The 27,470-nt window shown below is 46.9% G+C and overlaps 1 protein-coding gene across 1 annotated transcript; it reads right to left on the bottom strand.

The window, feature by feature from the left end:
- Positions 1-12,507: 12,507 nt before the first annotated feature.
- LOC137544894 (5,6-dihydroxyindole-2-carboxylic acid oxidase-like) lies at positions 12,508-26,581 on the bottom strand. Its single transcript, XM_068265995.1, has 7 exons — positions 26,373-26,581; positions 19,274-19,596; positions 17,891-18,095; positions 15,824-15,991; positions 14,481-14,660; positions 14,234-14,380; positions 12,508-12,839 (listed from the first exon to the last, which is right to left on the bottom strand). Exons 1-7 carry the CDS (start codon positions 26,560-26,562, stop codon positions 12,649-12,651), a joined length of 1,404 nt encoding a protein of 467 aa, XP_068122096.1. The 5' UTR covers positions 26,563-26,581; the 3' UTR covers positions 12,508-12,648.
- Positions 26,582-27,470: the final 889 nt, after the last annotated feature.

The following is a 27,470-nucleotide window of genomic DNA, read 5'->3' as shown; positions in this document are numbered from 1 at the left end:
CACTATTGGAGTGCACAGGGCCCACCAGGAGAGGCTGAACCTGGCGACAAAAAACCACCACAGGGATGGCCGGTAAGAGTGCAGCAGCAATCCAGCATGTCCGAGGGGAGGACGAAAAGCAAACACAGGGAGTAGCAAGGTGGGGTTTAACTTATCTATTCACTTGTCCTATGGGGATTGTGGGCGGGGCAACAACCCGTAGGTGCTGCCATGGAGGCATTAGGAAAAAGCTATTTCGACTCTACCAACACTGGGCTCTATTCTCAAAGGCTTCCCGCATGCGGTAAAGTGCATGCGGGAAGTTTGCGACCAAAACACCGTCAAGTTGACATTCTCAAAATGTTCGGCATGTTTTTTCCGCATGCGGAAAAAGTGCGGGATTCATGCGGAAAAATTTCCGCAAAAGTCGGTATTTTCCGCAAATAAAAAAATCAATTCTCAAAAATGTTCAGGCGCATCATTTCGTCGTTGATTACCGATTTTTTTTATCACCTACAAGTAGTAGGTGATACATTCCGCATCCCATTGACTTTAATGAAGTGTGGAGGCTTAAGGGCTGTGCTTGCTGGACTTTAATTTTTTTTTTTAAACACTTTTTCATGCGACCTTTTTACCGCATGAATAATAGCTGTTTCCGCATCTTTTTTCCCGCATGCGGAAAACATGTGGAAAATATTAGTGAATGTGGAAAAAATGCGGAGTTTACCGCTGGCAGAAATATAGCGGTAAAATTTTGCGGTGTTTTTGCCTCTTAGTGAATAGAGCCCACTGTGCGGAATTCACTTTCTACAAGTCTGGATTTGGGGTCCGAGCAGCCCGTTTTCCTGCACTGCCGGAGGACGGTGCCGGTGTGAGCGGCTCTCCACCTATTCAGGTTTAAATTGATTGGTTCAATTTCAAGCTGCAAATATTTGCATAAAATGCACATACATTTGCATGAACTGGAAAGTATTTGCATCTCATCCCTCCTGCAGAGTAGTGCTGGCTGGTGAAATGCTATCTATATGGGAATGTCTGCAGCTGGATCAGATGCTGGGGATTTACATAACTCCGCCTCCAGACTGCATAAATTACTGTAAAATTAACATAGCATTTGCATACAACTGGTATTATTAACATCTCATTAGTCATCTGCAGTGCAGAGAAACTGTAGCAACTGTCTGTGATACACACTTTCAACTATGATTGGCCAATCCCTGACCAATTTTACCCCCTCCATGTAGTGTGGGGGTTTACCAACCCACTCTGCTTATAATATTCAATATCTGCTGACCTTTATACTACATGGATGTGGAAAAATTGGTCAAGGATTGGCCAATTATAATTGTAAATGTGTAGCAGGCTTTAAGGCAGTGAGAGCAACCAATCAGGTGTACTCTGTGCAATGAAAGGCTCTGATTGGCTGCCCTGGGCTCAAACTGTGTCCCACTCTCCATGCTCCCGTTTTGCTAACTTAAAGACCCCACTAACGATACAATTTCCAGAACGATTGATCGTCCAACTTGGCCATTGCAATTGATTGGAAACGATAGATTGGGTCCACCTGGAAGGGCAAAATGATAAGCAATCCGATCCGACCAAAGGAATCGTTTCCAAGATTCAGATCCACAAAATGATTGATAAAATGACAAAACGATTGATAGATCAATTATTCGTCAGCGATTCACACGACGGCACCTGATCTGATTGATCATTCAGGAGATTGTACCAGTAAGGCCCTGTTCACACCTAAAATCGCAAAACGCTAGCGATTACCTCTAGCGTTTTGCGGGAGTGATTTTTCTGCGATTAACGTGGAAGAATCACTGGACACAGTAGCGTTTTGGGAGCGATCGCGATTAGTGGTTCTATACATGCTAATCGTGATCACTCAAGAATCGCCGCCAAAATGCTGCAGGTAACGCATTTGTGATTATCACTAATCGCAAAACCCCCGCGATCGCGGCAGTGAGAACACTGCCATTGGATAACATTTGCTATGCGGTTTTAAAAACGCTAGCGGTTTGCGGTGAGCAGGAATTGCGCCATTCCCGCTCAGATGTGAACGGGGCCTAAAAGGCACCCTTAGAGCCCACTAACAGTACAATTTTCAGCAAATCATTGTCAAGGCGATCAGATAAATGCGATTGGCAGACAATTAACCTTGTGGATATCCCAAATCAGCTGTGAATGCTTTTAATGGCGGTCAATCGAAAAAAACAAACCCTTTTTTTATAATTAGTAGAGATGGAAAAGAAGTACAGATTGGTTCGTTGATGGTGAAACAATCGATGTATTACGACATTTATCTGATCACTTTCAGAGATTGTACTTTAAGGCTACTTTCACATTAAGACGTTACAGGCGCACGTTAGAGCAGCCTGTAACGCAGCCCCACCGCACAGTAATAAAAAAATCAATGGGCTGTTCACAGTGCGGACGTTGCGTTACATTGTAACGCTGTACATCCGCTGAGTGCTGCATGCTGTGCGTTATGCGCGGCTAACCGGTGTTAGACTGCTTGCACATGCTCACTAGTGTTGAGGAGGAGTGGAGGGCGGCCAGGCACATGGCTAATTAATATTCACTGCACTTTGTGACATGTGCAGGGTTTACTTCCTGGTGCGGCCGCTCTGTGCGGCGATTGGTCGGGCGGGACCATGTGATGCCGCATGCGTCCAAGAGTACACATCATGGCATCACCAGGGCCGGATTTAGGCCAAGGCCACCTAGGCCATGGCCTAGGGCACCACAGAAGCAAGGGCACCAAAGCAGCAGGCTAAACTTGTGCTTGCAAGGGAGATCAGGTGAGTGCCTAACCACGGTACTCTACTGCTAGCCCCCTCTGCAGAAGCCACCTTGCTTTCTGTGCACGTTTGCATTGTGACCAGCAGATGTGGACTTGGGCGAGCTGGCTACCTATACTGAAAGGGGAAGCGGGAAAAAAAGGGATTAAGGGAATCATCTGGCTACCTATACTGGAGGGAAAGGGGAGGGGTCATCTGGCTACCTTTACTGGGGGGGGGGGAGGGTCATCAGGCTACATATGTTAGAGGAAAAGGGAGGGGTCATCTGGCTACTTATACTGGAGGGAAGGGAGAGGGGTCATCTCGCTACCTAAACTGAAGGGGGGCGGCTGGTGACAGTGGCCTTGGGCGGTAAAGAGTACAAATCCGGCCCTGGGCATCACGGACGTCCGACGTCCACACCAGAGAGCACCAGGCCTTGCGTTAGGGGCACGTTATGTGCCCTATAACGTCCCCAAAACGCAACGTCCTGGTGGGAAAGCAGCCTAAAGGAGTTATCAGGCTAAAGTAAGAAAAAAAGTGCCACTTACCCGGGGGCTTCCTCCAGCCTCAGGCTCCCAGCATGTCCCTCGCCGCAGCTCCGTCCCGGTCCCCGGCAATGACATCAGGGTGACCTCCAGGTCGGCCTGTACTGCGCCTGCGCGAGCGACGCTGTCTATCACCGCCACGTGGGCCGGAGCGGACTGCGTAGACCAGGACGGAGCTGCGGTGCACGGCTGCGGGGAGAGCTGCGGCGAGGGACATGCTAGGAGCTTGAGGCTGGAGGAAGCCCCGCGTAAGTAGCGCTTATTTCCTTACTTTAGCCTGATAACTCCTTTAAGAGCTTGTTCACTATGAGCATTTCCGTTTTTTTAAGCGCTGGCGATTTTAGAAACTGCCCCAAAAGCGTTTGTGCAATGTTTCCCTATGGGAGTGTTCACATCTGAGCATTGCGATTGCTTTCCGATTGCAAAACCGATACCCGTACCATTTTCTGAGCGCTTTGGCTCAATGGAAAGTATAGTGAAATCACAGAGCGCTTAAAAAAGCGCTTTGTATAGCGATTTCCAGAGCGCTTGTATGAACACATGGTATTTATTCATTTCCGGGTCAAAGAGTTCACTTCCTGACTGACGTCAGGAAGTGAAAATCTCAAACGCTCATCAAAAGCGCTTTTCTAAGCTCAAATGCAGGGAAAGGGGCTTTCAAAAAGCTCAATAAATCACTCAGTGCTTGCGATAGTGCTGGCGATTTATAATGGGAACAAGGCCTAAAGCTATGTACACACTTTCAATTATAATTGGCCAATCACTGACCTATTTTACCCGGGTCCGTTAAAAATGGCGCCAGTTATCGTAGTTAAAAAACGGCGCCCCATAGAGAACCACTATCGCTAGTTATTTTTCGTTTTTGACAGCTAAAAAATGGCGCCGGCTTTAAAAACGATATTTTTCGTTTATATTTGTATTGCTCCCAAACGATATTTTTCGTTTTAACCCTTGCTTTGCTGCCGTTTGCCAAATATCTGCCCGCCGGCTTTAATGTTTAATATCAAAGCCCCCTTAAAAGCTAAAAACACCAAATTTGCAGGGAATGTTAAAGAGAACCAGAGATGAAGCAACCTCATGTATTTTACCTTATAAATCAGTGGGAACATGACAGTAAACACCTAATCTGCTCTTTGTTACATTGTTCTCTGTTTAATTTGCCTGTTATCACCTCTAAGATAAGAATCCCGACTAAGCAGTCGGTCTGGCTTTGCTACAGAATAATTATAGCTGAGACTGTGTTCTTTGCTGTCTTCAAGTCCAAGCCTGCCCCCTGCTGGCTTTGCTCAGGAATCATTATAGCTGAGTCATTATAGCAAAGCCAGAATCAATGCTCAGTCCGGGATTCTTATCTCAGCTAGATAACAGACACTTTTAGCAGTGAGGATGGAACAGAGAGCATGGTAAATGTTTTCTCTAATGTTCCCACTGATTTCTATGGTAAAATACACAAGGGTGCTTCGTCTCTGGTTCACTTTAAGAAGAAAATTGTGAACAAGAGGAAAAAATTTTTTTTCAAAAAGACCTTATAGTTTTTGAGAAAATTCGACTTTAGTGGTTAATAGCAAAGCCCCTTTAAATGCCAGAAACACCAAATGTGTAGGGAATGTTAAGAAGAATAGTGGGAACACGAAGAAAAAAAAATTGTACAAAAAGACCTTATAGTTTTTGAGAAAATCGATTTTAAATCTTCAAAGAGGAAATGTATCTATTTAAATCGCGTACTGACATTTCCGTGGAAACTTTTCCCTGCCGACTTTAGCAGTTAATAGCAAAGTCCCCTTAAATCCTAGCAGCACCAAATTTGCAGGATGTTAAAAAGATGGTGGGAAACAATATTTAAAAAAAAAATTGAAAAATTTTATTTATTTATTTTTTAAATTAAAATTTGTGTTATGTTCAGAGTGTGGGAAATTTTTTGAAAAAAATGACGTGGGGTCCCCCCTCCCGAGCCTCTGTAACCCCTTGTCTCCCATGCAGGCTGGGATAGCCAGAATGCAGAGCCCCGGCCGACTGGGGCTTCGCACCCTGAGCTATACCAGCCCGCATGGTCCATGGTATGGGGGGGCTTCGGGGGGGGGGAGGGGCGGCCAAGCCTTCCCCTCCCCCCCGGAGCCCTTGTCCAATCCATGGACAAGGGGCTCTTCCCCACCTCCGGTGCCCCAGGAGGAGGTGGGGGCGACAACTCCCTGGGGGGGTTCATGGTGGCATCTGGGAGCCCCTTTAAGAAGGGGAACCCAGATGCCTGCCCCCCTCACAGGAGAAATGAGTTCCATAAAGGGTTAAATGAAATAAAAACACAACGAGAAAAGTCCTTTAATGTTCTAAAATTAACCAGAAATACTTACCTGTACCGTTAAGAAAAAAATCCCACGTCAATTAGGTCCCACGACAGTATCCTCTATCTTGCGACCTTCTGTTACATGTTGATTGAAGATCTCCGCCGCCCCGACGCCACACACGCCGCCTCCGCCGCACTGCTCTTAGCTATACTTAGTATAGCTAAGAGCAAAAAGCATCTTTAAATTTTAGCTCCAATGGTCCCCATTGGTTCCTTAACAGACCAATGGGGAGCAGGAAGCTCGGGAGGGGGGACCCCACGTCATTGTTTTCAAAAAAATTCCCACACTCTGAACATAACCCAAACATTTTAATTTAAGTTTCCCAGTATCTTTTTAACATATCCTGCAAATTTGGTGTTGCTAGGATTTAAGGGGACTTTGCTATTAACTGCTAAAGTCGGTGGAAAAAGTTTCCACGGAAATGTCAGTACGCGATTTAAATAGATACATTTCCTCTTTGAAGATATAAAATCGATTTTCTCAAAAACTATAAGGTCTTTTTGAACAATTTTTTTTCTTCATGTTCCCACTATTCTTAACATTCCCTACACATTTGGTGTTTCTAGCATTTAAAGGGGCTTTGCTATTAACTGCTAAAGTCGGCGGGCGTTTAATTTTCCCACGGTCAGAAGAAGAATATTCAAAATCGATTTTCTCAAAAACTATAAGGTCTTTTTGAAAAAAAAAAAAAAATTTCCTCTTGTTCACAATTTTTTTCTTAACATTCCCTGCAAATTTGGTGTTTTTAGCTTTTAAGGGGGCTGTGCTATTAAACATTAAAGCCGGCGGGCAGATATTTTCCAAACGCCAGCAAAGCAAGGGTTAAAACGATAAATATCGTTTGGGAGCAATACAAATATAAATGATAAATATCATTCAGGCAGGACAAAAAAAAGTTAAAACGATAAATTTTGTTCAAAAGGTCTGCACTATTTTAACCTTTAAAACGATAAATATCGTTTTAAACATATTGGGCAGAAGGGGGCGACATTTCTTTGCCAGCGCCATTTTTAACTAGACGCTATTTTACCACCACTGTGTAGTAACAGGGTTTACGGACACAATCTGCTCATAGTATTTCATGTCTGCTGAACCTCATACTACACAGGTGGTCAGTGATTGGTCAATCATCATTGAAAATGTGTACTAGGCATTAGTGTGCAAACATGCTTCCAATTTTGATTGGTCAATGATTGGCCAATTTTAATCACCTCCTTGTGCTAAGTACAGACTTCAGACTATAGTCCTTCGTAACAGCAGATAACGATTGTTCGGCTGACAATCAGGGAAGAATTTTTAGGCCGGATCCACACTATAAGCGCTTTAGATTTGCGCTTTAAAAACTTCTTCCATTCACTTTCATTAAAATCTAAAAAGCGAATCACAAAGCGCTCAGAAAATCGCTTATAGTGTGGATCCGGCCTAAAAAAAAAAAAACAATTTTTGCATGATTTCAGAGGGTAGCGATCAGCCAGTGATTGGTGGGTAATAGGGGGTTTTTCTTTGAAAAATGAAGGGAAAAGCGCTCAAAAATTGCTGCTCTAAAGCAAATTTGAAGCATTTACATACTTACTAGCTGGTTGCCCGGGTGTGTATTTGGCTGCACACATCTAATCCTAACACATAATTACCCAATTACCAAGTTTGTGAGCTTTGTAGTCTTTGGCATCAATAATTTGCATTGGAATGAAATGAATCTAATTGGCTGTTTGTGGCTCCACCCCTTTCTGAATATTAATCCCAGTGACCAACTGTGCAAAGCTTGAGAACCCTGCCAAAGGCTGCAGTTTACATTATGCCAGTGAAATTTGTATTTTCTCCATCCACTGATGTCCTGATGTTTCCCGGGTATGTATTTGGCTGGTGTTGGCTGTGGCCACTTTTTCTAACCCTAACACACAATTACTCAATGACCAAGTTTGTGAGATTTGTGGTCTTTGGCATGAATAATCTGCATTGAAATAAAATCAGATTGGATTTGGCTCCACCCCTTTTCTGAATTTGAACCCCAGTCACCCAATGGCCAACTGTACCAGGTACAGGTGATTAACAGTGCAAGAGGCTTGTGCCATTAACAGTGCAAGAATGGAAGCAATTAAATATCCCCCTTTAAAAATCAATAGGTAGATTTTAATTTGCTTTTGTAGGCTCCACCAGGGGCGCCTCTAGCCATGTTGTCACTCCAGGCGAGAATATCTGTGGCACCCCCCAACCCCCATGGCGCCCTTCCATGAAAATTATCGTAATGCGACAACGTTTTCCCAGGAAATAATCAATAATGCGGCAGCGTTTCATCAGAAAATTCGCAATGCCGGCAATGTTTCACCAGAAATTACACGTAATGTAAGGCTGCAGAAGTGAGCTTATGGGCTGTGGGCCAGTGAACTGATGCGGCATCTATTTGACCCTGCAAGCCTGTTCACCACCTGGGGACACAACATCTGGCAGGGGTGACTGCGGTCCCCCCTGCACAGCACTCAAGCCCGCCTGGTCAGCCTGGCACCCTCTACAATGGGTCAGAAGGAGGCACAGGGGGGACAGAAGGAGGCAGAGTGGGACTAAAGGAGGAACAGGGGGGCAGAGGTAGCACAAAGGGACAAATAAAGGCAAAGGAGACGTAAGAAGGCACAGGGGGGACAGAAGGAAGCACAAAGGGCACAGAAAGAGGCAGAGATGGCACAAAAGAGGAAAGAAGGATGCACAAAGCACAGAGGTGTCAGCTGCCTGCAACTTACGCTAAGTAGATTCAGCAGAAGCAAGTAATAGAACAGCCACAGGGGTGTGGCTTAATCTTGGGTGGGGCTTAATTTGGGGGCAGGGCTTAATTCTGCAACATAGCACCCCTCCCAGTACCAATGGCACTCCAGGCAATGGCCTGTACTGTCTATGCCTAGAGGTGCCCCTGGGCTCCACCCACTTTTATGATTAACCCCAGTCACCCAGTGCCCAACTGTGCAAAGTTTGAGAACCCTACCATTAATAGTGTAAGAATGGCTGCAGTTTACATTTCCCAGTGACATTTGTATTTGTCTCCGCCCCCTTTTTGGTTATGGGAATAAAAAGTATCCTATACTTTATTCCAGGTAATGTACTATGTGTGTGCCAAATTTCATTCAAATCCGTTCAGCCATTGTTGCGTGATCGAGTAACAAACATCCAAACATCTGAACTTTCCCATTTATTATATTAGTAGGATTACACCACAGTATTTTACTGCAACTAAACCTAACCCTACTCTATTACAGAACCCGGTTTATCCATCCCTAACCCTTAGACCCCCTAGTAGCACCTAACCCTAAAACTCCAATATAATCACATTTTTTTTTAATATATTTAGTTAAGAGTATTTGTGTTTTTCCACAGATATCTTAGTTATTAACCTCCGTTACACGGGTCCATCTGAAAATGGCGCAGGGAGAAAAATGGCGCACTGTTCTGCCGATAAGTGTACCATAAAACGCTATTTACCGTTTTAATGTAAATACAATAAAACGGTAAATTTCGTTTTATGCTACATTAATTGCAGAGCGGTGCGCCATGATACACATGCAGGGCTAGTGTAGGCAGCGGGGGCTGGGGGAGAGAGGCAGCGGTACACTAGCGGGCATAGGCAGCGGATGTATGCAGAGGCATACGTTACCTTGTCCTGGGCCGGCGATCGCTCCTTCCCTCCGCTCCTTCCATTCATTTGCTGTAGTCCTGCAGCCGGCCAATCACCATGCGGAGACTGAAGCCACATGATGATTGGCCGGCTGCAGGACTACAGTAAACGAATGGAAGAAGTGAAGGAGCGGAGGGAAGGAGCGACCGGCGGCTAGGACAAGGTAACGTATGCTTCTGCACATCCTCCCCCGATGCCTATGTCCCTCCAGTGTCCCGCTGCTGCTCTCCTTCCCCGACCCTGCTGCAATTTTTAACACTTATAACGCTATTTAGCGTTATAAGTGTAAGGCACACTGCTTGCGCCATTTTTTAACACTTATAACGCTAAATAGCGTTATATAATGTAAGTCTATGGGGCGCCCTTTGTATTCCCCTGGCGCTGTGCGCCATTATTAACTGTCACGCCGTTACACAGCTCAGGTGGTGTTACTTTGTGGCAGTTTTAATGATTGCCCCCAATTGCTGTAAATCCTGTAGCTAGCACTAGGCTAGCTAAAAGTCTCCAGCAACCCCCGATCGCTGCCACTCCCCCATTTATACGATAAACCCCCCCCGGATCCAGCAATCGGCGCAGCCTCCCTGGACAGCTCCGTGTTGGGAGGCTGCGCCGAATGCTATATCCAGGGGGGGGGGGGGGGGTAACGTATAAATGGGGATTGGGGGTGCCCAACACTCTTACTAGCTAGCCTAGTGCCAGCTAGAGGCTTTACAGCAATTAGGGACACAAATTATTAAGGGGACTCCTGGGGCCACAGGACTGTATGCCTGACAGTGTTGGGCATACCAAGGAGGTTAAACTATGTAGATTGACACAACAACTATGGTAACAACTATGGTAACAACTATGGTAACAACTATGGTAACTGTGTTTGTGATCATAATTGACCGGGCACCCAAGTTTCCTGTTGGGCGCCCATTAAATGTTTAACATGAGAGTCCAATGACTGTGCCCTTTGTCCACTTTCCTCATGTGCCCAAATTTCATGCAGCCAATTAGGACCCATAGCGGTTATCAGGCTTCCCATTTCAAAGTGGGAGAAAATCTGACATTGAACATGAAGCACTTTGAGATTTTCTACCACTGACATTGGGAGGCACGATTAACCATACAGGTCCTAAGTGGCTCCATAGATGAGTAATGAGGCCATTTCTAAGCTGGCTTTCATGTTGATTGTGAGAGTCCACAAAGCTCCTCCTCCCGTTACTCCTTTTCCACATCTGCTCGCTCTGAACATACTATGGTGTTGGAGGGGGTGGTGGCCCAATGGAAGGGACCACCAGCGCTACATGCTCTATAGTGGTGGCCCAATGGAAGGGACCACCAGCGCTACATGCAGCATTATCTATAGTGGTGGCCCAATGGAAGGGACCACCAGCGCTACATGCAGCATGCTCTATAGTGGTGGCCCAATGGAAGGGACCACCAGCGCTACATGCAGCATTATCTATAGTGGTGGCCCAATGGAAGGGACCACCAGTGCTACATGCAGCATGCTCTATAGTGGTGGCCCATGGAAGGGACCACCAGCGCTACATGCAGCATTATCTATAGTGGTGGCCCAATGGAAGGGACCACCAGTGCTACATGCAGCATGCTCTATAGTGGTGGCCCAATGGAAGGGACCACCAGCGCTACATGCAGCATGCTCTATAGTGGTGGCCCATGGAAGGGACCACCAGCGCTACATGCAGCATTATCTATAGTGGTGGCCCAATGGAAGGGACCACCAGTGCTACATGCAGCATGCTCTATAGTGGTGGCCCAATGGAAGGGACCACCAGCGCTACATGCAGCATTATCTATAGTGGTGGCCCAATGGAAGGGACCACCAGTGCTACATGCAGCATGCTCTATAGTGGTGGCCCAATGGAAGGGACCACCAGCGCTACATGCAGCATGCTCTATAGTGGTGACCCAATGGAAGGGACCACCAGCGCTACATGCAGCATGCTCTATAGTGGTGGCCCAATGGAAGGGACCACCAGCGCTACATGCAGCATGCTCTATAATGGTGACCAATGGAAGGGACCACCAGTGCTACATGCAGCATGCTCTATAGTGGTGGCCCAATGGAAGGGACCACCAGCGCTACATGCAGCATGCTCTATAATGGTGGCCCAATGGAAGGGACCACCAGCGCTACATGCAGCATGCTCTATAGTGAGGGCCCAATGGAAGGGACCACCAGCGCTACATGCAGCATGCTCTATAGTGGTGGCCCAATGGAAGGGACCACCAGCGCTACATGCAGCATGCTCTATAGTGGTGGCCCAATGGAAGGGACCACCAGCGCTACATGCAGCATGCTCTATAGTGGTGGCCCAATGGAAGGGACCACCAGCGCTACATGCAGCATGCTCTATAGTGAGGGCCCAATGGAAGGGACCACCAGCGCTACATGCAGCATGCTCTATAATGGTGGCCCAATGGAAGGGACCACCAGCGCTACATGCAGCATGCTCTATAGTGAGGGCCCAATGGAAGGGACCACCAGCGCTACATGCAGCATGCTCTATAGTGGTGGCCCAATGGAAGGGACCACCAGCGCTACATGCAGCATGCTCTATAGTGGTGGCCCAATGGAAGGGACCACCAGCGCTACATGCAGCATGCTCTATAGTGGTGGCCCAATGGAAGGGACCACCAGCGCTACATGCAGCATGCTCTATAGTGGTGGCCCAATGGAAGGGACCACCAGCGCTACATGCAGCATGCTCTATAGTGGTGGCCCAATGGAAGGGACCACCAGCGCTACATGCAGCATGCTCTATAGTGGTGGCCCAATGGAAGGGACCACCAGCGCTACATGCAGCATTATCTATAGTGGTGGCCCAATGGAAGGGACCACCACTGCTTGCATCATGATCTCTAGTGAACTAACACTTCACAGAGTTTTTCTGCATTTGCAGAGCCCAGTATAGTCTTTACAGAAGATGAAATGAATACACACCACCAGGTTTTACAAGTAAGTGTATTTCAGGATGTATATAATACATTGTACAAGCCATGCCACAAAGATGGGATAATCACATGACAATAGAGCCCTGTATAACATGAGCCCACAGACAGCTGCACCATATAAACACGCGTGTAACTACAAATGCAGCCATGTGTTACAGAGCACAGGCCAGCATCAGTAACATGAGACAAGTCCCACCAACATGGCCAGTCAAGGCTCTACAGCAGATACAGCATCCATTGCTTTATACAGGTTCTGGCATGTGGTGTGCAGCATCTTCAGGTTGGCATGGTGTATAACAGGCTGGCGTTGTGCCATTGTCACAATAAGCTCCTCCCTTTACAGGCTGACATCACTGGAGTTCCTCCTATCACACGGCCTGAGCGTTGTCCTCATCTTCCCCATAACACTGGTAGGACTCGGCCATGAGTGGCTGGAGAGACGCATTCCTCCTCTTCCTGCGCCAAACTGCACATCTGGCCCCGGCAAAGATCAACGCCACGACTGCTAAAGCCACCACAATGGCAACTGCAGAAATCTCAGGACTCTTCAGAGGAGCACCTAAGAAGAAAAACAGTTATATTTTCCAAACCACAACTCTAGATATAACCTCCCCCCAGTGTAAACCACCACTACAGCAAAGTATGCAGTGTAGACAACTGAACTGAGGGATGTGGGGGGCTGCCATATGCATTTGCTTTTAAACAATACCACTTGCCTGGCTGTCCTGCTGATCCTCTGCCTCATACTTTTTGCAAGAGCCCCTAAACAAGCATGCAGCAAGTCAGGCATTTGACATTGTCAGATCTGACAAGATTAGCGGCATGCTGGTTTCTGGTGTTGGTTTGTATTATAAAACTGTTATTACATCTTTATGGTATGCGTGACTAGGGGTGTGCTGGGGGTGTTATCAGGGGTGTGGCAGGGGAGTGCTGGGGTGTCATCAGGGGTGTGACTAGGGGTGTGCTGGGGGTGTCATCAGGGGTGTGGTGTGGGCATGGCTAGGGGTGTTAGCAGGGGCGTGACTAGGGGTGTGGTGGGGGTGTTATCAGGGGTGTGGCAGAGGCGTGGCTGGGGTTGTGGAATGGGCATGGCTAGGGGTGTGCTGGGGTGTTATCAGGGGTGTTGCATGGGTGTGGTTTAAGTGTCCCTGTTTCTCATCTCAGAAAGTTGGGAGGTATGGATACAGGTTATGCAGCTTGAAAACACACCAATTTAATAAGTCAGAGCTGGGGGTGGGTCAATTTTCCAGCTGGATATACACATTTGCATCTCACTGGCCACCCCTAGTGTTAAAGGCCTTCACCCTTCTTGCAAACTACACCCAGTTATTAAAGCCTAAAATCTGCATACAGGTCACTCAATAGGAATCTACCCATCAGGCCGTTTGTACACGTCTCTGGCCTGCAATACATAGTTGTGCAAATACATTGGTGGAAGCCTACTAGCATGGCACATAAGCTGGCTAAAGGGGGGGGGGGGGGGGTTGAGTGTATCTGACAGTGGTTTTTGGTGGAAGAAATGTATCCAAACAGCTGTATTGCACTGAGCGCCTCATTTTATTAGGTGTGCTAAAAAGACATTCATATAACAGTGTACTATCTACACTCCTGAGGGAGGCCTCCAATTGCATCCATCAGCATTGCTTTCCCCCCCAAATCGAGAGCAACTATAACGCGAGAGCATTCAACCAATGGGAGATGGGATTTCTCTGCAGGCCTTACTGGTTGCCCTTCTAAGCAACACAGTTGTGTGAGTACTTTGATTATCCTACTTTGACTGCTACACTATCCAGGCTCCTGTTAGGTTTTTATCAAGGCCTCACCTCAAGTTGATCTGCTGAATTGGACTGGCAGAATGTGGAGCCACATACAGGTTTACAACTTGAAATCATGTATGATCTGTATTGAGTCAGATGGCAATAGATCCCTCCCCAAAGAAGAAAATTTACTCACTGGGCCACTGGATGTCATAGGAGTAGCCCAGGTTTTCTGGGGCAGTTACAAACATCTCTTTATTGGTCACTGGAGGCCAAAAGGGAACCATGTTGTGTTGCCGGTTGTGGCCAATTGGAGCATTTTCCAGGGGATACTGGGTGGAATCTAGAAGGTTTAGAGGAGAAAATGGAGATTACTGTTTTAGAAGAGTTCAGTTAAGGGTCTGGTTTGCGAGAGCGGCCCCTTGTTCACCCATGGATCCTACCTGCATTATATCTTCTCAGCCATTCATCAAACACAGCGTCCGTGAATGTATGCAGGAGAACAAAGATGGGGTCGTTTGGAGATAGATGGGTCTGTCCTCCTGTGCCGTTCAGGAACAGGTGAGCGAGGTTATGAAGGCTTCGGACAGTTGGGTTGTACTGGCCAGAAGGTTCGTTGTATCCTGCAGAAAGAGAAGCACATCAAGCCATGCATGCCAAGTCCACAGGATCTCACAAGCCACACATTGAGTCCACAGGACACCTCACAAAAGTAACCTTATCTTGGTTTTACAGTTTTGTAGTTAGAACTCAATACTAAAAGTCTATTGGCTGCCAAACCCTTAGTTGCCTTTGCAATTTGGGAGAATGTCATGCTCAACATAAATGAGGGGGAAAAACCCAACCCTAAGGTGATCCTGTCTCCCACTATCTTATGAGCAAGGCTTAAACCCAACTCCTCCCCCCCCCCCCCCCCCCCCGATCCCATCAGGCAACAGACCACCAATATCTTAAATTATCAGATGGCTAGTGGAAGCAGATTAGTAGGGAGGAAGTGAGGTGTGCATTGACATAGGCCTTACTTCACATTTGAATGGGGCAGGGAAGCCGTTAACCTGCTATCTAGCCAACACCAACCATGTCCAAAGAAGAATGGTCAAAAACCTTGCACAATTTTTTAAATTCAAGAATTAAATCTGACTGATGTACCACACAGTGTTCAATTGTTCCTTATGCGGAAACAGTGGGGCGGAAGCATAATGCAGTGGCAAATTTCAATGAACATTTGTCTCAAGGCAGCTATGCAGAGTCTGTAATGTGTGGCCATTTTCCATGCACATGATACCATAGTGACATTGGTGGGTGAAAGGGCCACAAGCCTGAGCCACACCTGCTCAGAAGGAACAGTTCTCCAGTAACACTTCCTATAGCACTAAGTTGTGATTAGCTGAATAGTGTGGGTGGAGTTTACTACAATCCATCTGAAAGCTAACAGTTTGAGAGGGTGCCATCCACCCAATCATGTTTCTAGAATTTTGGTATGAGGTTTCCTGCTGGGTCCCCTAAACTAGACTAGCCCTAAAGTCTGCACTCTAATCCAGACCTGTTATGTATTGGATACTTATGTACAAGTTTGCCTGGGTCTAAGAAACATGGTTTTCACTTTGTACTTTCTGGGTTTGACTTTAGTAGCACTTGGTCTTTAAAAGTTAAAGCAAACATTTAATAAAATTTCTGTAGCCCACAAAATCATTCCCAAGAATTAGACAGACTGTGGGCCAGTGCAACGTCCTTTAGATAAGGATGTGGTTTTAACACAAGTCAAGCTGTGATAGATGCACTGTACCTTCAATGGTGTTTCTGAAGCTTTCAGAAGAGTTGGAGAAGAATGGTGCGGTATCAAACAAGCTCACTTCCAGGCACATCACCACCTCATCCATGGTAGGAAGCCTCTGCACCATTGGCCGGGCAACGTTTCCTGCGGGGTTCCTCCTTATTGGGCCGCCAGCTGTACCTGAAGAATATTACAGTTCTGTAAGATGGGGAGAACACATGTACTGTACAGTGGACACATGCTTGACTAAAAATAAGTGTAGAGCTTTGAAGTCATAATTAGCCATACTGACCAGCTTTCCTCGACTTCCTGTCTGACCGTCAGCTCCAGGTCAGGAGAAGACTGAAGTGTACAATAGTCAGAGATAAATAACTTAACATACCTTTAATTGGTGGAGCTGGTCTATTGTTCCAAATGAGAATGGGGTAATGTAAATAAATCAAGTTACTGCTCACTGAGTGAACATGTCTTCAGGACAAGATACTATACAATTTATCAAACCAGCCAAACATCTGAGGTCAATAAGAGTTAAGTCTCCACAGAAAGACCATGAAACAATCTCAGCCCAACACAAGTAACCTGTCCCCTCCTGCACAGATTTTAGATGTAGGTCTCCATGTCGATCCAGGAATCAGATTAGGGTTTGCCGTCACATCTCCAGCCAGCATCCATTCACACCACTAGCAGCACCTACTGTATGGCATCTCAATACATAGCACCAGAGCAGCTCCTAGGACAAGGATGTAGAAGATGTCCCCAGTAGATGCAAGCAATCTGTTGTGAGGCTGTAGCAAGAGGTGCTGTGCCATCCCCCAAGTAGGTAGCTAGACAGACAACTGCTGCCCCTCACCCCTAGCATAGATGGCCAAACGTTCTCAGTATAGGTAGCCAGAGGTACCCCCATTGTAAGCAGAGCCCACCCATCATGTAGAATGGGAGCCAAGGAAACCACCATCTAGGCCAGGGGAGACATGCTATGAAGCTTTCCATTTAGGCTCCTGGACTCCAATAGCTGTGGTGTCATGTAAAGCACCAGCTGTGGTGGGTCATGTGACTGACGCCCTGCAGCTATGGAAACCAGGATGCCAGAGAGGAAAGATGGTGCATGTCTCCTGGCCTGGATGGGGAGTTACCGTGGTAGTTTCATTACCCCCTCACATGGCCATGATGAGCAGGGTGGAACAATGCTGTAGCTTTGACACCTCTCAGCTGGATCCCTCTTTGGGGCTGTCTGTAACAGTCTCATCTCTGACCCTCTCGTGGCAACTCATGTGCACCAGAGGTAGGGGGAGGGGGGGTCCCGACAGCTGATTCACAGCTACAAGCATGGCATGCACACAAGGGAGTTTATTACCCAATGGTGGGGCATACCTGGCTGTGCATGTTGACCAGGGGGGGCGCTACCTAATGGGGCATATCTGGCCATCTATACTGAGGAGGAGGCTGCCTAATACTGGAGCCCATCTGGCTACCTGTACTGAGCAGGCTTAATTTGGGGAGCACAATGTGGATTCTCTGCCCCTGGTGCTGTCAGTTTCCAACCTAATTTCTAATTTTTAGAAACAAAAGCCCCTAAAAATGTGGACACCCAACATTTTGGATAGATGGGGATGTTGGGACAGCCAAGCACACTTTTTGGGGCCATGTGGGTGGAGCTAGTGGGTGTGATGTCACATTTTAAGTATATTAGTCTACAGTAATGGCTGTAGCAGGCTATGCCACACCCCTCTGTTAGCAGCAACTCTGGACACCCCAATAGACAAATACAACCACCATCCAGAGTTTAAGAAATGCACCAAGGCACATGCCATTCAAAGTAAGCTGCCAAGGGGTAAAGGGTTCACACCGACTAGTGAGGGATGGAGAGGGAGGCCTGATCTGGGCCTAACCGCAGCGTGCTCATGTGCACAATAGAACGCAGCGCAATTAGCCATCTATCAGACAATTGTTACAGCAACCTGACATTCATTGTTTGGATGTATTGCCTGTCCATAGATGCCAGCAACCCTGGATGCTGTGTCACCCCCTCCCATGTCAGGACATTAGTCAGTTAAGTCTTGTAGAGTAATGCCAACTTACTGTTGCAGATGGTCCCCTGACTCTCATAGTCTTCTATGAACTCGCACACGATTTGCCAGCGAGAGAAGACAGAATTAGAACTTAACAGGTTTTGGTCAAAATTGCTCCTGGCTCCCATCAGGTCATCTGTGCAGATGTCACATCGGTCTCCACCGATCGCAAAGTTCCAATACGGAAGGGCAAAAGATGGGTCATTCAGGAGGTCCTGCCAAAGCAAGTTGGATAGTGCATTAAGATTTGTTGGTACTTAGCTCAAAGCCTCAAAAACAGATTTTGTAAACTAGAGAAACTAGAAGAATGCTGTTATAATCCAGCTCCTTAGTGCACAGCAATATAGAGTGCAGGAGAAATACACATTAACATCTCATGGCTAATGGCTCTCTGCTGTTACACACCAACACCACATGTTTTACACTACTTTGACAGTATGTAGGAGGGACCTTTGCCATTTTCAATACTGCCATCCTGTGGTTATAGCTTGTAATGCATCTTAATAGGTATACACACAGCCTGTTAAAATACACATTCCAACAGAAACCATTACCTTCTGCTGCAACGAGGCAAGCTTGGTCATCAAGTATTTGTTCTTAAACTCTGAGAAGTCTTACAAATCCATATCTTAGAGCTGCAGGGGGGCTTTAAAGAGAACCTGAGGTGGGGTTCTAAGAAGGATATCCGTACAGAGACTGGGTCCGCTTATACTGCCCAACCTCTGTTGCTATCTCAATCCCCCCCCCCTAAGTTACCCCTGCGCTCTGCTATGCCCCCATAAATCACAGCCGCGCTGTCGACACGCAGCGGGCTGTTAACCTATGTATGGTCACTCTTAGCGCTCCCCCCCCCCCTGCATAGCTCCAGTCCCCGCCTGCATCCCTTCCCGCTGATTGGAGGAAAGGGATGCAGACGGGGACTGGAGCTATGCAGGAGACGGCTAAGAGTGACTGTACATAGGTTAACAGCCCGCTGCATGTCGACAGCGCGGCTGATTTATGGGGGCATAGCAGAGCGCAGGGGGAACTTGGGGGGGGATTGAGATAGCAACAGAGGCTTGGCAGTATAAGCAGACCCAGCCTCTGTGTGCAGATATTCTTAGAAGCCACCTCAGGTTCTCTTTAAAGCCCATCAATGCAAAGGGCTGATTAAGGGCCTAAGGCCACTGTTGTGTGACTTTTTCCCAAAATAAGAGTTCATGCTGGATTTCAAGCTTGAAATTTACATAATCCTGCATAAACCCAGAAATTGCATCTCATGGACCATCCTAAAGTCACCTACCTGTAATATAGCATCTTATCTACTTCATGTCATGGTCCAGGTTGTTGGCAGGAATTCAACATTTGAGGTTATCCCTGGCAAAAAAGAAAGTAGTTACCCTGAGGTTAGTACCTGTATATCCCTCTCAAGCTGCAGCAGGTGGTACCGGTGCCACGTCAGGAAGGCCGGCCCCTCATGAGAGAAGTCTACCCCACCAGTGCTACCACGTCCCAGGCCTAGGAAGGTCTTGCTGACACTGTAGTAGTGTGTCCACACGAAGTAGTCATAAATGGAGATGTTCTGGAAGTTGGTCATGTTTGTCTTGGGATCGATGAGCTGATTGTAGTGTCTTGTGGCGATGACATAGTTGGGGTGCACCGTATTCTTTGCAAGGTTGAGGATATTGATGAAACGCTGACGCTCCGCAGCATCAAAATCCAAAATGTTTCTTCTTACTGGAATAAGACATATTGATCACTAGAGGTTCCATTGGGGTATAGGTTACATTCCACCTTATAACTGAAGAACCTGTGTGCTTATTTACATACTGTAGCCATGTAAGTGAATTGATGCAGCCTCTACACCAGACTATTGGATACATATTACTCAAAGGATGCATTTCAAACCTCTGTACAAGACCTCCTTACATTTCCTCAATAATCCCACCCCACCTGGAACCCCCACTCCTGCCAGGAGACCCCCTGGTCCTCTAGCTTAGCCACCTCTCACTTCTGCATTCAGGACTTCTCCAAAGCTCACCCCTTGTTTGGAACTCTCCCCAGCCAGTCCATGCTCTGAGCCTGGAAACCTTCCAACACCCATTCAGACAAGCCTATAATCTGCTAGAGGTAGCATTGGCGGTTTACTGCCTCATCCACTAACCCATGTCTCCAACCCACTTCCTCCATATTGTATGCTCGCCATGGCAGGCTCCTGCTAGAGTTTCTCATTCTGATGTAATTTTTCATATTAACATGCCCGACACAATTAAAATATTTTATTGCTGTATGTCCTGGTTGTACAGAGGTTTGATGTGTCCTGGCTGTATCCATGTTCCCCACTATTTTGTACAGCGCTAAAGGAATGATACCACATTTTGGTCACCACAAACTAACCATTCCTTTTGAAGTCAAGTATCCAAATTTACATAGTAAAAATGTTTGGTTTGTGTCCCCTCACTAAAGCCCTGTACACACGATTACCTGGTTCCGGAGCGACGCAGTGGGAATCTACGTCCTGCATGTGGTAGTGCGGATTTGCCAGGACGTAGATTTCAACACTCGTCACCACGCAGTTCTGCCGCTCCCGTCTCCCCGCTGCAGATCACTTGCACTGCTGTCTGACGGCAGAGCTGTGAGACGGTCAGGAGCTGATTTCATTGGTTCCCGACGCTGTCCATCAATGTAAGCCAACCCCATTTCCTTACATCAATTGACATCAGGAGACAATGAAAGCAGCTCCTGATAGGCTAATAGAGTTGGGCCGAACCTCCGATTTTAGGTTCGCGAACTTCCGCGGAAGGTTTGGTTCGCGTTAAAGTTCGCGAACCGCAATACACTTCAATGGGGATGCGAACTTTGAAAAAAAAAAAAAAAAATTATGCTGGCCACAAAAGTGATGGAAAAGATGTTTCAAGGGGTCTAACACCTGGAGGGGGGCATGGCGGAGTGGGATACACGCCAAAAGTCCCCGGGGAAAAAAAAAAAATCTGGATTTGACGCAAAGCAGCGTTTTAAGGGCAGAAATCATATTGAATGCTAAATGACAGGCCTAAAGTGCTTTAAAACATCTTGCATGTGTATACATCAATCAGGTAGTGTAATTAAGGTACTGCTTCACACTGACACACCAAACTGTTCACTGAACAGAACAGGTATGCAGTGGCGGGTTCACTGAACAGAACAGGTATGCAGTGGCGGGTTCACTGAACAGGTATGCAGTGGCGGGTTCACTGAACAGGTATGCAGTGGCGGGTTCACTGAACAGGTATGCAGTGGCGGGTTCACTGAACAGGTATGCAGTGGCGGGTTCACTGAACAGGTATGCAGTGGCGGGTTCACTGAACAGGTATGCAGTGGCGGGTTCACTGAACAGGTATGCAGTCAGGGACAAGCTAAGCCTAACTAATCTTTCCCTATGAGAGACAGTGCAGCAGCTCGCCCTACTCTCACTAATGCAGGCAGGCAGTGGCACAGGAGTGACCGTAATGGCCGCCGCTGCCTGCCTTATATAAGGGGGGTGGCTCCAGGGGCTAGTGTAGCCTAATTGGCTACACTGGGCCTGCTGACTGATGTAGAGGGTCAAAGTTGACCCTCATGGTGCATTATGGGGCGAACCGAACTTCCGCAAAAGTTCACCTGCGGGACGCGAACGCGAACCACGGAAGTTCGCATGGAACCGTTCGGCCCAACTCTACAGGCTAACAGCTTTATCATATAGACAGAGGGACAGAACAGCAAATGATTGTGTCAATTTGTTGGCGAGCACCATTTTACCATGCCAGCAGTCCCTGGTCCTTAAGGTGGCAGAGACTGCTGGTACGGAAGTAGTCTGACTGCTGATGACCACCACTGCTCAGCCAGCAATCCACCAGGTGGAACTTAGCTGACCAGCTGATTTGTTTGTCCTCCTGTTCGCCATGTGACATCTGGTCTTTGCTGCTCCATCAGCTCTCTGCACTGAAGCAGAGCCCATAGCTAACCTACAGGCCCAGGGTTAGGGGACGGCCCAGCAATGTTGCCTAGGAGATTGGGTCAGTGTGCACAGGCCTCTAGCTGCTCTGCTAAACTGGTTAAGGTGCAAATAATTTCACAGTAAATGCACGATTTATGCAAATCCTCAATGGAAATTTGTGCAGCTAGAAAACCAAACAGAATCCTACAGAGGGATCAGTGAATAATGGCGCACAGCGCCTATGCATAACAATGGCACCGCATTAAAAAGATACACTTATCGCTAATTATCGTTAGTACTGCATAATAATGGCGCACAGGGAAAAAAGAAGAAAAACGGCACACACTAACGTTATTTATCAATAGCGCCCTACATATGCCAAACTGCAGATGTTATTTAACTGCAAAACGGGGAATGGATTTAATGTAACACTGTCAAGGTTAGGGTTAGGCACCACTGGGGGGGGGGTCTTAGGGTTAGGCACCACCAGGGGGGTCTTAGGGTTAGGCACCACCAGGGGGGGGTCTTAGGGTTAGGCACCACCAGGGGGGGGGTCTTAGGGTTAGGCACCACCAGGGGGGGGGTCTTAGGGTTAGGCACCACCAGGGGGGGGGTCTTAGGGTTAGGCACCACCAGGGGGGGGGTCTTAGGGTTAGGCACCACCAGGGGGGGGGTCTTAGGGTTAGGCACCACCAGGGGGGGGTCTTAGGGTTAGGCACCACCAGGGGGGGGTCTTAGGGTTAGGCACCACCAGGGGGGGGTCTTAGGGTTAGGCACCACCAGGGGGGGGTCTTAGGGTTAGGCACCACCAGGGGGGGGTCTTAGGGTTAGGCACCACCAGGGGGGGGGTCTTAGGGTTAGGCACCACCAGGGGGGGGGGGTCTTAGGGTTAGGCACCACCAGGGGGGGGGGGTCTTAGGGTTAGGCACCACCAGGGGGGTCTTAGGGTTTAGGGATAGAGATGAGCGTAATGACCTAATTACGATTTTGCGAAATTTCGCGTAATTAGTGTAATTACGATTATGGCCGTAAGTACATAATCGTAATGAAGAAGGATTTTGCGAAATTTCGCGTAAGCAAAATTTTCGCATTACAGTCGTATCATGCCGTAATTTCGCATTAAACGCTACCGTAATTACGCGTTAAACCGTAACGCTCCGTATAATATAAAAAAGCCGCCGACTTTAAGGGTTAATAGCAAAGCCCCCTTAAATGCTAAGAGCCTCAAATTTGGAGAATATATTAAGGAGATCAGGAGGAATAAGAGGAAAAAAATTTTCTTCAAAAAGACCTTATAGTTTTTGAGAAAATCGATGTTAAAGTTTCAAAGGAAAAATGTAAACATTTAAAAACCCGCCGACTTTAACGGTTAATAGCAAAGCCTGCTTAAAGTTTAGGAACACCAAATTCCCAGGGTATATTAAGGGGATCAGTGGGAATAAGAGGAAAAAAAATTCTCAAAAAGACCTTATAGTTTTTGAGAAAATCGATTTTTACGTTTCAAGGGCAAAAATGTCTTTTAAATGCGGAAAATGTCAGTTTTTTTTGCACAGGTAACAATAGTGTATTATTTTCATAGATTCCCCCAAGTGGGAAGAGTTTTACTTACTTCGTTCTGAGTGTGGGAAATATAAAAAAACGACGTGGGATCCCCCCTCCCAGACCTCTTTAACCCCTTGTCCCCCATGCAGGCTGGGATAGCCAGAATGCGGAGCACCGGCCGCGTGGGGCTCCGCACCCTGACTATACCAGCCCGCATGGTCCATGGATTGGGGGGTCTCGGAAGGGGAGGGGCAGCCAAGCTTTCCCCTCCCCCTCCGAGCCCTTGTCCAATCCAAGGACAAGGGGCTATTCTCCACCTCCGATAGGCGGTGGAGGTGGAGGTCGCGATTTCCTGGGGGGGGGGGGGGGAGGTTCATGGTGGAATCTGGGAGTCCCCTTTAAAAAGGGGTCCCCCAGATGCCCACCCCCCCTCCCAGGAGAAATGAGTATGGAGGTACTTGTACCCCATACCCATTTCCTTTAAGAGTTAAAGTAAATAAACACAGACACTTAGAAAAAGTATTTTAATTGAACAAAAAACATAACCACGAAAAAAGTCCTTTAATATTCTTAATTAACCATTAATACTTACCTGTCCCTTTAAATAAATGATCCCACGCAATATCCTCGGAAATGTTCTATCAGTTACAATGTAACAAAGTTATTACAATGTAACAACTTTGTTACATTGTAACTACGCCGCACCCGACGCCACTCGCCGCTCAGCCGCCGCATACGCGTCCGTGCAGGACGCTAAGTCCCCGCAGCTCCCGCTGTCCACCTCGCCCACATCTGTCACCCACATGTGGGTGACATGTGGGAGAGGCGGGGAGGGCAGCGGAGCCGGCGGGGACTTAGCGTCCTGCACGGACCCGACAGAGCTCTCAGCTATATAGCTCAGAGCTCTGAGAAGCATCTTTGTATTTGGGCTCCAAGGAGCCCCATTGGTCCTTAGCAGACCAATGGGGTTCCTTCAAATCAGAAGGAACCCCATTGGTCTGCTAAGGACCAATGGGGCTCCTTGGAGCCCAAATACAAAGATGCTTTCGAGAGCTCTGAGCTATAGCTCAGAGCTCTGTCGGGTCCTGCAGCGCAGACGCCGCGGCGGCGAGTGACGTCGGGTGCGGCGTAGTTACAATGTAACAAAGTTGTTACATTGTAATAACTTTGTTACATTGTAACTGATAGAACATTTCCGAGGATATTGCGTGGGATCATTTATTTAAAGGGACAGGTAAGTATTAATGGTTAATTAAGAATATTAAAGGACTTTTTTCGTGGTTATGTTTTTTGTTCAATTAAAATACTTTTTCTATGTGTTTATTTACTTTTAACTCTTAAAGGAAATGGGTAAGGGGTACAAGTACCTCTATACTCATTTCTCCTGGGAGGGGGGGTGGGCATCTGGGGGACTCCCAGATTCCACCATGAACCCCCCACCCAGGAAATCGCGGCCTCCACCTCCACCGCCCATCGGAGGTGGAGAAGAGCCCCTTGTCCTTGGATTGGACAAGGGCTCGGAGGGGGGAGGGGAAAGCTTGGCTGCCCCTCCCCTTCCGAGACCCCCCAATCCATGGACCATGCGGGCTGGTATAGTCAGGGTGCGGAGCCCCACGCGGCCGGTGCTCCGCATTCTGGCTATCCCAGCCTGCATGGGGGACAAGGGGTTAAAGAGTTCTGGGAGGGGGGACCCCACGTCTTTTTTTATATTTCCCACACTCAGAACGAAGTAAGTAAAACTCTTCCCACTTGGGGGAATCTATGAAAATAATACACTATTGTTACCTGTGCAAAAAAAAAAACGGACATTTTCCGCATTTAAAAGACATTTTTGCCCTTGAAACTTAAAAATCGATTTTCTCAAAAACTATAAGGTCTTTTTGAAAAAAAAATTTTTCCTCTTATTTCCACTGATCCCCTTAATATACCCTAGGAATTTGGTGTTCCTAAACTTTAAGCAGGCTTTGCTATTAACCGTTAAAGTCGGCGGGTTTTTAAATGTATACATTTTTACTTTGAAACTTTAACATCGATTTTCTCAAAAACTATAAGGTCTTTTTGAAAAAAAAAAATTTTCCTCTTATTCCTCCTGATCTCCTTAATATATTCTCCAAATTTGAGGCTCTTAGCATTTAAGGGGGCTTTGCTATTAACCCTTAAAGTCGGCGGCTTTTTTATATTATAGGGAGCGTTACGGTTTAACGCGAAATTACGGTAGCGTTTAATGCGAAATTACGGCATGAACGAAACGCGAAATTTTGCGTTGAAAATTACGCTTACGGTATTTTCAATTACGATTTTAATGGCAATTTCTCTACGCTAATTTCGCATCGTAATCGCAAATTTCGCATGCGTAATTATAGTAATGCGAAATTACGAAAATTTCAGCTCAACTCTAGTTAGGGATAGGTACAGAGAGGGTTCTGTGTGTTAACGGTAAATAACAATAAGGCTTTAACGTTAAATAGCGATAAGCGGCAAACGGATTAGCGGCAACACCGTGCGCCATTATTCGCAGGCGCCATTTTCAGATGGATGCCCTACAGAGGTTAAATTTGATTGGTCCCATTTCCAAACTGCCCAACTCATCACTGCATCAAATCCATTCTCTGCCTCTAGATATTGCTACTTGTCACCAGGGGAGGTCATTGAAATGCATATTGTGCAAGTCAAACAGGATTTTGAAAGTTTTCAATGCAAAGTATTGTATGCAGTTTAAAAAAGTGGAATTTGGTCCATTTTTGAGCTCCAGAAACTTACATAACCCTACATCAGCTCAGAACCAGCGGCATATCACTGACCTCTTTAGTGGAGCAGTTTTAGCATGCATAGAGAAGTCAGATGCCAAGTCTAGCTCTCAGACAAGTTTAATAGACTATGCAGTTTGGAGTCAGGCGACCAAATCAGCAGAAAGCACATATGATTGGCCAAGTTGTGTCATTTACATGTAATCCAGAATTAGCACATTGGTGACCATTTCAAATGATAAAAATCCCCCCAAAATTCAGATTCTTACCCGCCATCTGGGGCTGGTCACAGTTGTCTCCGGTCCAGCCGGGCCTGCAGCTGCCGCAGTCATGACCATGGAAGCGGTCGTTGCACAGACAAGACCTGGTGAAGAAGCGGACAGGCCAGTGTTCTCTATCATCCGCCCCCTCCAGCCGATACTGGGGTCCATGAGGCCTGGAGTCTATGGTCACAGGCATGCACACACCACGGCCCACACTGAAGCCGCACTGGTCATCCCGGTTTGGAGACAAATTAGGATAGAGCCCAGGGCAGCATTCACCACTGGCAAAGACCTCTGGAGAGGTGCACTGCCGGGGGAACTGAGCCGAAACCAGACCATAGAGGAAGGTCACCACTGCAAGACAGGTCCACCAAAATCCAGAGTGCAACATGGTCACCATTCCAAGAGCAACAGCTGTAAAGAGACCTGGGGGAGAAACAAGAGTCATGTAGACTTCAGCCAAACACAGAAAAGGCCACTTTTCAAATCTAGGTTTCCTACAAAGTTAAATCAATGGTGCTATTAGCTTCAGTATAATAACAGACACTGCCAAAAATGTAGTTAAAAAAAAAAAAAAGGCCAGCACAATGAAGAGACCCACATTATACAGAGCTGCAAAACAAGTGGCAGTCAGGATCCTACAGATTCATATACACTAATCTGTACCGACCACATGAGCGTGTTTTCTTGTGAGGATTAGGGATGATTAATGAGATGCAAATTGTTCTGAAATTATGCAAATTGCATGCAAATGTATGTAGTTTGAAAATGGAGCAATTCATTTAAACCCAGGTTTAGATTGGTCTGTTTTCAAGCTGCTAGTAAGTTACATAAAAATGTGCACATCTGTGACCATCTCTAGTGAGGATTTGTCTTGTTTGGTTTAGAAGGGCATTAACATGTTCTCAGCCCGGATCAGTGAATAATGGCGCACAGCGCCTATGCATAAAAATGGCGCCGCATAAAAAAAGATACGCTTATCCCTATTTATCGTTAGTACTGCATAATAATGGCGCACAGGGAAAAAGAAAAACGGCACACACTAACGTTATTTATCAATAGTGGCACACACTAACGCTATTTATCAATAGTGGCACACACTAA

The sequence above is a fragment of the Hyperolius riggenbachi genome, chromosome 1, assembly GCF_040937935.1.
Source record: "Hyperolius riggenbachi isolate aHypRig1 chromosome 1, aHypRig1.pri, whole genome shotgun sequence".
Classification (NCBI taxonomy): Eukaryota; Metazoa; Chordata; class Amphibia; order Anura; family Hyperoliidae; genus Hyperolius; species Hyperolius riggenbachi.
This window is presented reverse-complemented; position numbering and strand designations above follow the sequence as displayed.